The 13,898-nt window shown below is 37.6% G+C and overlaps 1 protein-coding gene across 4 annotated transcripts in view; it reads left to right on the forward strand.

The window, feature by feature from the left end:
- Positions 1–13,898, forward strand: part of ARHGAP20 (Rho GTPase activating protein 20) — a 127,790-nt gene that overhangs the window by 15,169 nt on the left and 98,723 nt on the right. For all 4 annotated transcript variants that reach the window (XM_019469226.2, XM_019469225.2, XM_019469227.2 and 1 more), the window contains exon 2: positions 4,287–4,369. In XM_019469226.2, coding sequence (XP_019324771.2) covers positions 4,290–4,369 — 80 coding nt within the window. In that variant the 5' untranslated portion in view covers positions 4,287–4,289. The remainder of the gene's footprint in view (positions 1–4,286; positions 4,370–13,898) is intronic.

Raw genomic sequence — 13,898 nt, forward strand, 5'->3', positions numbered from 1 at the left:
ACAGGAAAAAGTTGGGAAGAGGTTATAATTCTTATCCTCTAGAAAGTGGCAGAGAGATAAATAGTATAACACGGGATGCCATAACTGAGGTGCAATATGTGAAGCAAGATAGGAACACAGAGAATTGAACACATAGTGAATCCAACTGAGATGGAAAGCAACTTGTAGATTAGCTGTTAATGTTGTGCATTATTGAAATACCAAAAAAATGAATTGCAGGCATTTGGTTCTTATTTTCAATTATGATCTCTATTTCACTTTTGGCAGAATGGATTTTTCCCTTTTTTACTAAATATAACTGCAGAGGAGACAGCTTAGGAAACCAAAGATCTAATTACTTTCTTGTGTTCGTGTTATATTTCCCTAATTGCTGTTAGTAAAAAGAGCCATTTTTAAAATTTAATTGTATTTCTTCCCTTTTACAATTTCTCACAAGGTCCTCTTTATCTTTCCCAATTAGAGGTGGAGGGGTAAATAAATGCTACTTCATGTTTGTTTGTTTTTTAGCTCATACAAAATTCTTGTTTAGTTTTTTTTCTCTTGAATACTAGGTAAATGGTACACTATCAAGAAAATCATTCCCAAAAGATTAATGCAGTTTATTTTTTAACCTAATATGTATTTTATATTTTAAAAAGATTACCTTTTTATTTTTATTTGTTTATTTTTTAATGTTTATTTATTTTTGAGACAGAGAAAGAGCATGAATGGAGGAGGGTCAGAGAGAGGGAGACACAGAATCTGAAGCAGGCTCCAGGCTCCGAGCTGTCAGCACAAAGCCCGATGCGGGGCCCGAACTCACAGGCTGTAAGATCATGACCTGAGCCAAAGTCGGATGCTTAACCGACTGAGCCACCCAGGCGCCCCAAAAGATTACCTTTTTACAATACTCACTTTCAGAATGACATCCAGTATTTATGAGGTCATCATAATGATAGGAACATCAAGCACGTGGGCATTCTGAAAAATCATGCTGTAAATTGTGATTTTTAAGCTAACAACAAAAAGCACTGTCTTAAACCTACCCTGTTTTCTGTGAGGCAAAGAATCATAGTTTTTCCTGTCATTGAACAACTGAAATTTGTTGATGTTGGGTAAGTATAGCCTCAACCTGTCCTGACAAGTTTGCACTGTAATCTATTTGTAAAGGAGTCAGTAGTGTCATTCTATTTCCATGCATTGTCTTTCACGCAGTTGTTATAAACAAAAAGAAAATCCAAGTCTTTATTGCCTGAGAACAGAGTCTCTGATAGATAAGTGAATTTGTTTTGAAGTCACCATTGGCCCTTTGTTTTGCTACACTTTTGAGCCAAAGAAAGAGATCTGTGTATTTTTAACTAATTGATACCTAAATCTATCTATTAAGCTCATATTGGCCATTCTTAAGATTTTTAATTACTTACAAGAGGAATGAATCCTGTGAATCTTAAATTGGCAAATGTGATGTTTATTTCCATGCATATCTAAGGTAAATCTTTGGTGGACACTTAACATGAGAATATCAAAAATAGAAGGGACCTAAGAACCTATGTAGTCCAGATTTTCTGATTTTCTGGATTGGGAAATGAAATGCCCAGAGGAGTGACTAAATTGCCTTGGATGTTGCATTTCTGAATAGCGGTAGAGTGAGTCTCACTACAAACAATTGGATCTCAAAAATAATATTTTTCCCATGGTTTGATCACACTCTGTGCATGTGAATCCACTAGATGAGGTGGACACACTCTGCATTGGACTCCTCATACATCTGACAATTTTATGACTAAGAAAACATAGTGTGTATATGAATGGTCCTCTACATTAAGTCTCCATGAAAAACTCCTATTTTAAGAGCACGGAAGAAAATTTGTCACCCTTCTTTGACTATTCGTTCTCATGTTTAGCAGCCATCACTCTCAGGAAGATTTCCTTATGTCAGAAGGTTTTAAATTTGGGGTCCATGAATCCCCAAGGAATCCATTTTATGTGGGTTGCTGAACCCCTTGAAAAACTGTGTTCAGAACTTAATTCACAGCTTTTGTAAATTCCTCAAAGAACCACTACCCAAGACCAAACTGGATTTCTTTTTGCTTTATCTTCCTTGGATGATGCTTTCTATCCTCTGTATTATGACTGCATTAATTTGGAGATTATTACTGTTTACAAATGAAGAATTTCAGGTCATTTTAGCCTTTCTCACAGATTCTTCTTCCCCCCACATTTTAAATCGTATTTATGGCTATCTTTTGAATCCTTTCCAAATTCTTTGTAAACCTGAAAGGCAAGGAGCTCAGAATGAGAAATCGTTTATTAATGAAGATTTTGTTAGGAGCTTGGATCTGGGGACAGTGGTGTCAGAGGGTTAGGGGCCTCAGAAGTAAGTCTGCTGAGATAAATACAGGAATGTGGTTCCCACTGAGGTAGACTAGGCAGACCCTAAGGTCAAAACGGAGGATAAGGAGCACAGGTAAAACTTAAAGGATCGGGCACATTTCAAAGTTCGAAGCATGGTAAATAGATACTGAATAAAGGGAGTCAGGAAGATTGGGAGTATGAATCTAGCCCAGACCTAAAGGTGAAACAGAATCCTGTGGAAAATCTGCATGTGAACAGATTGCTACCTTTCTTAGTAAAATCAACCAGTTTTTTACTATTGAGACTCTTCACATCAGGACAGGCCACTGGACCTTGTGGCACAAATACTTGTCTCCCAGGTTTTCCTTCTTCCTGCCACCTCTGCGGTCACACTGGCCTCGGAATGGTGGATTTAGGAGAGTTAGGTTCCCAAGAGATGTGAGTAATGGAAACAGTGGGATGGGGCTTACAGCTTAAGATAGAAAGTAGGTTATCAGAATCACAGACTTTTCTGGGAACCTAATGAAAATCGTGGGCTTTCTCTCCAGAAGGAAGGCACTATATACATACTGTGTAAAAAAGAAAATTAAACAGTTTAACCCTCCCTGAAACCCATTCATGGTTAGTAACTTCTGATTGAGAAGAATGGTATTCTATATTTCTTACCCATTTGTTTCCTGTCCTTTACCTTTATTCATGGTTTATTATTTCAGTTGCTATCTGAGCCATATTAAGGAGGATTCGGCATAGAGTTTCCACATGTGAACCAAAAGATTAATGGGGGGGGGGGATCGGCAACACTGAGGCATGACGCTCGTGACAACAGTAACTGGGGAGAGATCCTGGGACATGGTGAATTTGGGGGATAAGAATTGTATCCCCTTCTCACTGGATTATTCTTCCTGTGTTCCTAGGCTAGGATCTAGGTTTTATTTTACTAGCTAAGAAGTAGTTCCTTTATGAATAATGTAATGAGGTACTGCCACTGAGCCAGTTACGTTTTCTATGGTTCCTATTGGAGCATACCCAGTTCCCAGGATGGCTGGCCTGGGTCCTCCAGCAGTCGGTGAGCCCTCTGGCCAGGACGGGGCGGGGAACAGAAGAGTGTCCACAGCCTGTGCCTTGCTTATGGCTCGTTATGACTCTGTTGGTGATTTTACTCATCCGTATCTGGCAGCACACCCTCTGACTCTATCTAGACTTGTTAAATATAAAAGACTGAATTTAGAGGGTACTTATCTGAATAATCCCAGTTGAATAAATCCCCATTTACCATAAATTTTAGGTCCTTGAAACAGAGTACTTGAATTATCCAGTTAATCCTATGTTTATATACCACTTAGAAAAGAAAAAAGTGTTCTTTTGGTTTTTTTTTTTAAGTTCCAGCAAAAAAAAATCTGTGTGGAAGAAGGGATTCCCAGATGTGTAAATATTTAAATTTAAAGGTCTATGAGATGTGTAAGAATCTAGTCTCTTTTGCTTTAATTTTTTTTTTTCCTCCCTTTACTTGACCTTTTCAAATCCTGATTCCCCTTGAAGCCCAGTTTGGGGCCTACCCTGCCTATGAAATAGAGATAGTGGAACCTCCCTACTCAGATGACATTTAGGGGTATAAATGAGATAATCCAGTCCTGCTTTTAGCACAGGGCCGGGTACATAATAAGTAATATTATCTGTTAGCTGCAATTGATGATAATGGTTATGATCAAATACTCTGATCAACATTTAATCTCCTTATTGTCTATTCATAAAAAATATTTACTGCCTGTTCCACTTCTTGACACGTACTCTTCTAGTTTAGATGTGATTATTTTATCTCTGTAATGAGACTGCAAACTCTTAGAGAGGCAAGGATCGGCAATACAAAATTTGCTGGATTGGTTTGAAAGTTGGCATTTACTTGCTTTAGAAGTCACGCGGTCTTCATTTTGATTTTTTTTTTTTCTCAACAGAAAATGAAAACACTAGCAGAAAGGAGGAGGAGTGCGCCATCTCTTATCCTGGATAAAGCCCTACAAAAAAGGCCCAGTACCAAGTAAGTAAATAGCTCTGTAGTACACATTTGGCAAGTGCTACGTTTATCTTTTTTTTTTAATGTATGGGTTTTTTTGTTTTTTATCAGCACCAGAATTCTCTGTTTAATAATAGAAAATATGACTTCTGTTCTGATATTATTTAAGAAGGTCTGTATTTTATGTGAATCATAAAGCCTTTTAGAGGTGGTCTGTGATCAGATGCAAGAATCTCACAGCACAGAGTACACAAATGTGCAGGCCTCCGTGTATTGGTAAAGTTTATTTATAGAAACAATTAGCGATCAGAATACTAAAAGATGAGTTATTTTAATCACCATATATCTTTGGTAACACATGAACTTTAGCTTATTTTTTTTATAAGGTGATGCTTGTGCATGGGCATAAGGTAAATTTTTACCAATTTTAGGTATGAAGAAAGATAACCCAAGTTGAGATTATAAAAAACGGAATGCTGATTTCTTGTGTGCATTATTAAATTAATTAGTGAATTAATCAACAGAATTTGAAGTGGAAAAACAGGCTAATTAGCTGTTGAAAGGGCCATTTCACCTACTGAGGCTAAATACCGTTTCAGTAGACATTTTAAGAAAGTCTTTAATAAGGTATAGAAATTGAATGAATATTGCATCATTAACTTATTCGTTAATCTTTAAATGGCATTTTAACCAGGAGTTTTTATGTTCAAAAGAATCCTGTGATGATTTCCTCTAATCTGTGAATCCTTTTATATAAAGTGAAGTCCTCATCCCCTTTACTTAAAGTGAGGGTATATCTGGTATTTCTGTGAATGATATGCTAATTTAACATAAAATCTGTATGGAGGCATGAATTTTTTTCAGTGCCAAAAAGAAATTATATAACCAAATCCCAGTTAGTGAAAATTTCAAAATACTTCAGTCTCTCTCTTAGGACTCATCATGTTCTCAGACTCAGGCAACTCCTCAGCCTGCCACCAGAAGACACACGCTTTAGTCATTGGGTTGATCAGGAAATGAAAATAACTTTTAATAGATGCCTAATCAAAACTTAAGTAGGAAGATGTTCTTCTTCCAAATAAATAATATATTTCAGTGCCATTTGTAAATGACTTTTGGATTATTTTCATTAATGTATCTCTGCATTAGTATGGAAAAAAGGGAATGGTAATATTTTCAGTTTGACCCTGACTACCTAGAAAACTTAGGAGAAAGTATTTTTTTTAGGGAAAGTAGAGAGAAGAGACAGAATTATTAGTACAACTGTGTATATGGATATACTCTACATGTAAAAATAGCTTTATTATCTACTTTTAAAAATACAGATAAAAAAAAGTTTTAGGTATAATTTCTTACTGGAAGCTTCTGGGATAGATGTATCCTAGGCTTTTCAATTACAAGTAGCCCTTATATCAGAGAATCTTTAGCCCAAGATCAGGTGTCAGTAGTGGCCCATTTACCCCCTAGGCCAGTGTGAGAACCTATAATATTATGCATGTAGATATTTGAAGTTCATGTATACTAGTGATTCTCACTGGGGTGGCACTAACTTCTAGGGGGCATTTTGGAATTTGTGGAGCATTTGAGTTTGTCTCAGTGATTTAGTGGACCATGGCCAGAGATGGGAGACATCCTGTAATGCACAGGGCATCCTACATATAAAAGAATTGTGTGGTTCCTACAGAGCCTTGAATATCACATGTATGGCATTCTTGTGAAGGGGACTAGAAAACTTTATATGATTGTCCATGCCTGTAACCTAACTCTACTTTATATACAAAATATTTTTACATATTTTTATCTGTTTTAATAAACACTAAATTTTCCAGAAATGCCACGATCTTGCATATCAAAGATAGTTGTACTTTATATTGTTTGGAACCATTTCAGAAAATCACGTGACTTTACTTCATTTTCCTATATTTGTTGTATGTCATAGTTTCTTATCATCCAGCTTCTGTTAAATTTAAATATATTAAATGTAAGTAGTGTAAGCATATGACTACTTCATTGTATTTTAGTAGTCATGCCAGGACATACGCATATTGAAATACATAATTTATTATTAATTACTTTTATTTCATTTTCTTTTATGTTGCTGTTAGGGTATTTTGATGATATTTTTTGAAATTCTATTAAACATCTGTGAATTTCTTTTCAGGATAGAAAAGGAGGAACTAAAATGAATATATATGTGTAGATTTAATATAACAAAGGGGAATTGGGTCTAATAGGATTGAGAACTGACAGAGATGAAGTGCCAGGCTAGAGAAAATGGTAACACTTACCCACCTTATGGGACTGTTTTTAAATTTTTTTTTTTTTCAACGTTTTTTATTTATTTTTGGGACAGAGAGAGACAGAGCATGAACGGGGGAGGGACAGAGAGAGAGGGAGACACAGAATCGGAAACAGGCTCCAGGCTCCGAGCCATCAGCCCAGAGCCTGACGCGGGGCTCAAACTCACGGACCGCGAGATCATGACCTGGCTGAAGTCGGACGCTTAACCGACTGCGCCACCCAGGCGCCCCTTTATGGGACTGTTTTTAGTTAGAGAACCAATAATGATAGTACACAGCCATGCCCTTCCCCATTCCTGTCTTCTCATCACCTCTGCAATAACTGGTGCTTACATTAGAGCCAGTTCCCAGATTTATGCCTGAGATAGCGAAATATGATGGGTTTGTGTTAAAATAGCCACAGGAAAAAAGTTTATTGGAGTTGAAGCTGTACGTGTTTTAGTCTTCAGTTTGTCTCCTATGAGTTTCTCTAGGACAGTAAAGTGAGTGCACAGAGCCGGGGAGGAGGGCCTTCTCCCATCTTACAGAAATAATGCTTGTCCTCTGTTCAGTGTTGGGCGGTTAATGTGTATGAAAAGAAAGCTGTTGGGTGTTGAATGTGTACAGAGTATTTGTAGGTAATGAAATCTCCAGATTGGAAGGAATCATAAAGGTCATCTGGTCTGGTGGTTTCCAGAGCTTTCTAAGTTAATGTTCTGCAGAGGTACCCAAGCAGCTGCATAATCGTCAGAAACTCTTCATGGCTGATTCTGATACACTCTTGAAGGAAAACCACTATGGCAAGCTACAAAAAAAATCCTTTTTTTTCCCCCCCAAAAGAATGTTTTTAAAAAATGAATATTGAAACTGAATTTTAAGAAAGTACAGAATTGCAATACATACTTCTTATAAAACAAACAATGTGGACATTATAAAACAACAAAGTCCCTACAGGCTCCTCAGGAGTAACCACTATTAATCACTTGTTTGTCCCTCTAAACCCTTGTCTATGCAAATGTGATTAGAATGTTTATTTGCTTCCTTACTGTTTAAATTCCCACTTTAACATAATTGTATAAGTTCTTTTCATTTTCAAGTCTTCAGGGTTTTTTTGTAGTTAGAGACCAAATCCTGTTATACCAACCATTTGAGAAAGCCTTTGAATTTTGTCCACCTATATATAATGTATGTTCTTGAAAAGTTACATGAATCAGACTATTAACGAACTTGCTATTTTAAAGAAATCCTATAGTGAATTTTTTTATAAAGTGAATCATTTCTTTTTCCAAAGTTGTTAAAAATAACTCATTTTCATAATTCAAGAATTTGGCTTTTCTATCAGACCCAGAAAACATGAAAAACTTCTAAAGTCCAAGCTGATAGCACACCTGTTTCAAGTAGAACTTTGTACAACAGAATTCTAGTACCTAAAAAGAATCTTCACTATTTCTTTACACGTAATATCATGGGAATTAACTTGTTAAAGAATAGAGTACTTTAGCATTTCACATTTCTTGGATGAAATACAATCATCATAACATTGCATATTTCTTGAATTATACCCTTACTTGATTTTGGCTTTGTGATAGAACCTTGATGTTTCTTCTTGTGACTTCCTGATAAGGTGTTGCTTAGTAATTAATGATGATAAAGTTTTTATCCAAAGTTTAGCAAACATCTACAGGGGATTTAAAAGAATCCCTTCGCTTAACAGCTGTTGCACCTCAATTTTTATTGAATTTAATGAACAAGAGCTAGGTTTAAAAGAGAGGGAAGACTTAGGTTAGTTGGTGAGTTAACTGTATTTATGTGTTAAACAGTTTTATATCCAGAGTTCGTGGATCAGCACATACAGTACAGAAGGAGAGGTGGTTTATAGATTGTAACTTTTCTTTTTTGTATGTGGATACCATTCAGATCAGCTGGAGGTGATTTCTCTAAGTAATTATTTTATTATGTGGCATAGCAGGTGACAGACCTCTTTCACACTGAGGTTAGTGGTTTGCCAGCATGGCTGCATTTACCTGTTCTTATTCTCAAACATCACATTGTTCAGTTCTGTGTTTAAAGACAACCTCACCTCATGCAGTAGACGTCCTTGGTAGGACACTAGGCACCTAATTTGAGGGCTTAGTTTCATTAAATGTAAAATGACAGTGTCGAACTTATTATCCAATAAAACCCTTCTAATTCTATAGCTACATAATTATGATTTGTGAAATTCAGTAAATCAACAGATCTCCTTATGCATGCTCTGAAATCTGATCATTCTGAACTATAGCCAGTTTTCCTAAACTCACTCTACTCTACCGCTGGCTCAGGTGTCACCTCCTTCTGGCACTCCTCTAACCCATCATAAATAACGTTCATGCTTCCGGAGCTCCTTGTGTTTCTTGTAATCCTAAGCACTCATGCCACTGCATTGGCATCACCATTTATGTCATGTTCCCTTTAATGTCCGTGCCTTTGATTGATAAAATAATGCTTTGTACATACCTGGTGTTCATTTATTATTGTTGGATGATTGGTGAAAGAACAAGTGACTCCCATTTCCAAACCAAAATAGGAATTTAGTAAGCATAGTAGTTTCTGACTTTGCTGCCCTCCTTTCAGTATCCAATACCTAAGAGACCTTCCTTGTTTATTGGCATTATTTGTGAAATTCTGGCTAAGGAGAAAGGTAGGTTCCTTTTGACAAAATGATTCTGAGTTATTGCTAGGAGGTTATATCGTGCAGCAGAATACCTCAAGAACTCATGTATGTGGTCTGGAAATACCACATGAATAGCTTGTGGTATTTCTTCATCCTTTACTTGGGTACACTCAAGTCTTCCAGACTTTCCCTCCAGAAATTCACTTGTTTGGATAGGTACCCAACCCACCTTGTAGAAGTTACACAAAAATATACCCACCCACTTTTGTTTTAAGTTACAATCTGTTAGCACTTTTAAGTTCATATTCACCTATCTCCTCACCTCCAAATTAATTTATGTGTGGTTCGCAGGACTTTGTGCTCTGTACTTTATATGTTACCTTTAAGCGTCAGCTCAGTGCTGCTGAGAGGAGAGGCCACGCCAGGCACGCACGGTGGGTGGTGAGACAGGAAGTGCTTGGGCTTTGGCTCTCCACCCTGACTTTCTGTGTGACCTTGGAATAATCACCTAATCTCTGAGACTCCATGTTTTCCTCTGTAAAATCTGAATCTCATGCTTGGAATATGGAATGTGAAAATTCTCAGAAGATTGACTTAGTTATTATTAGTTGCCTCTTTCCTTCCCTCAGACACTTTTCATTTTTCAAGCTTTAAACCTCCTGACTCATCCAGAAAACTCAAGTTTGTTAATGAAAAGCATCAACTTTATCTTCAAAGCATTGTATAACCAGGAGCAAATCATTGAGCCTGGCTTATCGTATAGTGGAAATTGAGTCGAAGACTTGCCCTAAGTCACACAGTTTATTATAGCTTTAGAGACGGGACTGGAACCCCAGTCCCCCTGGTCTTCATGGTATATTCTTTGCATTACGTAAACAAAAGCGTCTAAAAGCATGGATTCTGGAGCCAAATTGGCAGTTTTAAATCCCGATACTGGTCCTGACTAGCTGTGTGATCTTGGTAAGTTTATAAATCAGAGATAATAACAAAATCTATCTCATAAGGTTGTAAGGAAGACTAAATAGGTCTTTGCATGTAAATTTCTTTGTTTTTAATTTTTTAATATTTATTTTATTTTTGAGAGAGATAGACAGAGAGACAGAATCTGAAACAGGCTTCAGACTCTGAGCTGTCAGCACAGAGTCCGACGTGGGTTTCAAACCCACAAACCGTGAGATCATGACCTGGGCCAAAGCCGGATACTTAACTGACCAAGCCACCCAGGCGCCCCACATGTAAATTTCTTAATGTAATTGCTAACACATAGTCAGTGCTATATGTATGAAGGCTATTATTATTGTTACTAGTAGTAGTAGCAATAGTAACAACAGAAATAGAAGTACATAATCCTCACAGAAAGACTCTTTGAGGAGCATAACAGATTAGAAATAAAAAGGATGAAAGATGCCATATAAAAGCCAGCTAGACTCTAATACTAAATTCATTTTAGCAAGACAGTTATATTTCTAGGTCTGGCCTGAAGCATGGTTAGCTCAGAACATTTTGCATTTATTCTTGTTAGACCCTGACAACTCTTGATATCTCTGTAGGCAGAAGTTTGAAGTACACCTAGAATGATTCTGGAAAATAAGGCCCTGAAACAGGGAAGATTTACCTGGTTTGCTCAGTTCCTCAAGGCAAAGAGTCTCTAGGAGATCCATATGTGCCAAAGCTATGAGTCAATGGAAGGCACAGGTAGAATTGGCTAGTTTGGAATAAGGATGCTAGGGTGACAGAGCCATATCAGAGGGCATTGGAGAACTGGGAAAGCAGCTGTTTGCTAACTGGCTTTCCTTTTGGTCAATTCACTCCTGTCGTGCATAACTACACACACACACACACACACACACACACACACACACACACACACGCCAACGTTGCCTTACTTAGGCTATCCCCATTGTGTTCTACAAATTTCTCATCATCCCATTTCCTTGTTTCTCTGTTATATTAGCATTATAATTTTAACACTAGTCTAAAGTAGATGATAACTTATCATACCTTCACATGCAAGGAGTATATTTATATTCTGGAGTAGTTTTCTGAGGACTGTGATCAAATCTACTCTCACAATATGAAAACCACCTCTACCTGTGATGGTTTAATGTGAACTTTCCAGATACAGTAACTGGAATAAATTGAATGACCTTATGAAGGCCATTCTCATACTGCACACCCTAAGATAGTTGTGGTAGCACTTTGATATAATTTGATGGAAAGGTCAGTTTGAAAGAGAAGTTACTAGATTTTCTTTTGGAATTCTGCAAACCTTCTACACCTAGGTACAATTTCTTGGTACAAGACTTTGAAATAAAAATTTGAATTTTAGAGGAATTTTGAAAAAAATTTTAATACTTTTACAAAATTATACTAAGTTATATAGACATGTTATCTTAGAAAAAAAGCCTGTGCCAAATACTGTCCATTGTGCTGCCTGGCATTATATGCCAGTTGGCTCTACATAAGGCCTGTTCTTACAGTTTTGGACAATACATCCTTGGGTTTTAATTGAGAGACCCATAGATAATTCAAAGGTATATGATCAGAAGAACAAAGTAGAAATTTAATACATGAAGATTGCCAGTGGCCTGCAAGATCTCTGTTTCCTTGTGAGGAATATTTTCCAAAATTGTAAAATTCAACTGTAAAGGAAAGAGACAGCTATTGCTTTATAAAGTGGCAAAGTTGACAAATTTTTACCAAAATTGAATTCATTGCTTTGTTAAGCAAAAGGCTTCCCAGACCTACAGATCACTTTTTTTTTTTTTTTTCAAACTGCTTTTCATGTTCCTTAAAAATGATCAAATACATCTGGTCCTGGTGTATTGTGCTGTTTTCCTATGGCATGATTCCTGGAGAAAATCATTGGAAGATCATATTAAGTCTGTCCACATTCTAGTGGGCTTTGACAGGGTCAATCAATTTAGTTTTGCAATTGCAAAACAGTGCATCCATTTAGTTTCTTCATTCCAACTATAGCCTAATTTGCTAATTGCAGTTATGATTCAATTTTATCTTTCATATTGACACGAGGAAAGCACTGTCTCATTAGTGAATGTTTATTCGCCTTTCCTCACCCCTTCCACAGGGTGAGCCGGCTGTCCTGAGACATCCTTATTGTACTGGGCTAGGTCATCCCTTTCCCCTGTACAGCTTGAAAGCTAGGATTTCACAGAGGAGCTTCAGAATTTCAGAACTGACTCTCCTTCAGAACCCTGAGAAAAGATTTTATGAGGGAGGCAGAAGAATGATTGTCACTATTATTGAGAAGCTTCATGGTATCGTGGTTACGAAAGTGTGGACCCGCAGCCATCCTACCTTAGAATCTGGCCCTGCTTCTTACCAGGAGAGAGAACTTTGACAAGTTCCTTAACTTCTTAAGGCCTCACTTTGCTCATCTATAAAATGAGGATAACCTCATAGGAGATTCAGAGAGTTAATACTGTAATGTATCTGGCACACTGTAAGTATTATAGAAGTTTCTTGCTAAATAAAACTGTTAAAATACATAAATCCTTGTGCCACCCTGTCATGTGATGTGTAATTGTCTTAGTAGTCCACATTTAGGCCTTGTTTTCTCCACCTGACTGCTTTTTGAGTGAAGGGACCATGTTTGCTGCTCTTCGCATGTACACGTTCAGTGCTGGGTGTGGAATGGATACTCTAAATATTAGCTGAGCTGAATGAGTGATTCCTTCCTTCCCCCAGCTAAGTAGGGCAACTCTCAGTTGGAGTGGAAAGAAGGGTAAGAGTCCACGACTGCCTGATCAAGGAATGCAGCCGGCGTCAAAAGACCACACAAAGAAATACCAATTCTGGAGTGATGAGCTGTTTGATGCATGTTGATTTAATGCTCGCTTGTGTAACATACCATCTGTACTAAGACTCACTGCCACTGGTTCTTTGCTGTACAGCTCCTGGTGTACTAAGACACAGAGAATGGAGTCTAGTCCCTGCTCTATCACTGCATATGACCCTGGTAGAGTCACCTTGCCTTTCTGCAACCTGGACTCTGTTCATCTGTCAGTGGTAGGGAGGAGGAGAGAGTGAGGTTGACTAAGTCAGATCATTTACGTACTTCCTCCGTCAGTCCCTGACTCCACAGTTTTGTTTCTTTACGCTAATCCTAACTCCACCACATGGAAAATGGAAAATGGTATGAATGCTCCTTGCAAACCTTTTTATCACAACTCTTCCATCTCCAAGGGTGTATCTGTCATACTGCAAAGGAATATGTATCCCGTCTGTCCCCTTTCATTGTACAAGTCAAACGTTTGCTTATGTGGGATCTTTGGTCTGTTTATTGTCATAATGTTATTTTGCTCGCCAGCCTCCATAATGGCCCCAGTGATTCCCACCTCATGGTATTCACATTCTTGTCTAATCCCTTGCCACATTATATCAGAATCAATCTGTGTATTCAGTAGAATATTGCAAAAATGATGGCGTATCACTTTTAAGATTATAAAGGGCCAAGCTTCTATCTTGATTGCACTCATGCTCTCTCTGTCTCTATTATCACCTGCTTGGGGTTGGGTCAGAGGGAACCACGTCCTGAGAGGTCCCATGGAGCAGCATATAGGGGAAGAACTGAAGCCTCTAACCACCACCACGTGAGTGA

Source organism: Panthera pardus, unplaced genomic scaffold (assembly GCF_024362965.1).
Source record: "Panthera pardus isolate Hobbes unplaced genomic scaffold, ASM2436296v1 HiC_scaffold_12, whole genome shotgun sequence".
Lineage (NCBI taxonomy): Eukaryota > Metazoa > Chordata > Mammalia > Carnivora > Felidae > Panthera > Panthera pardus.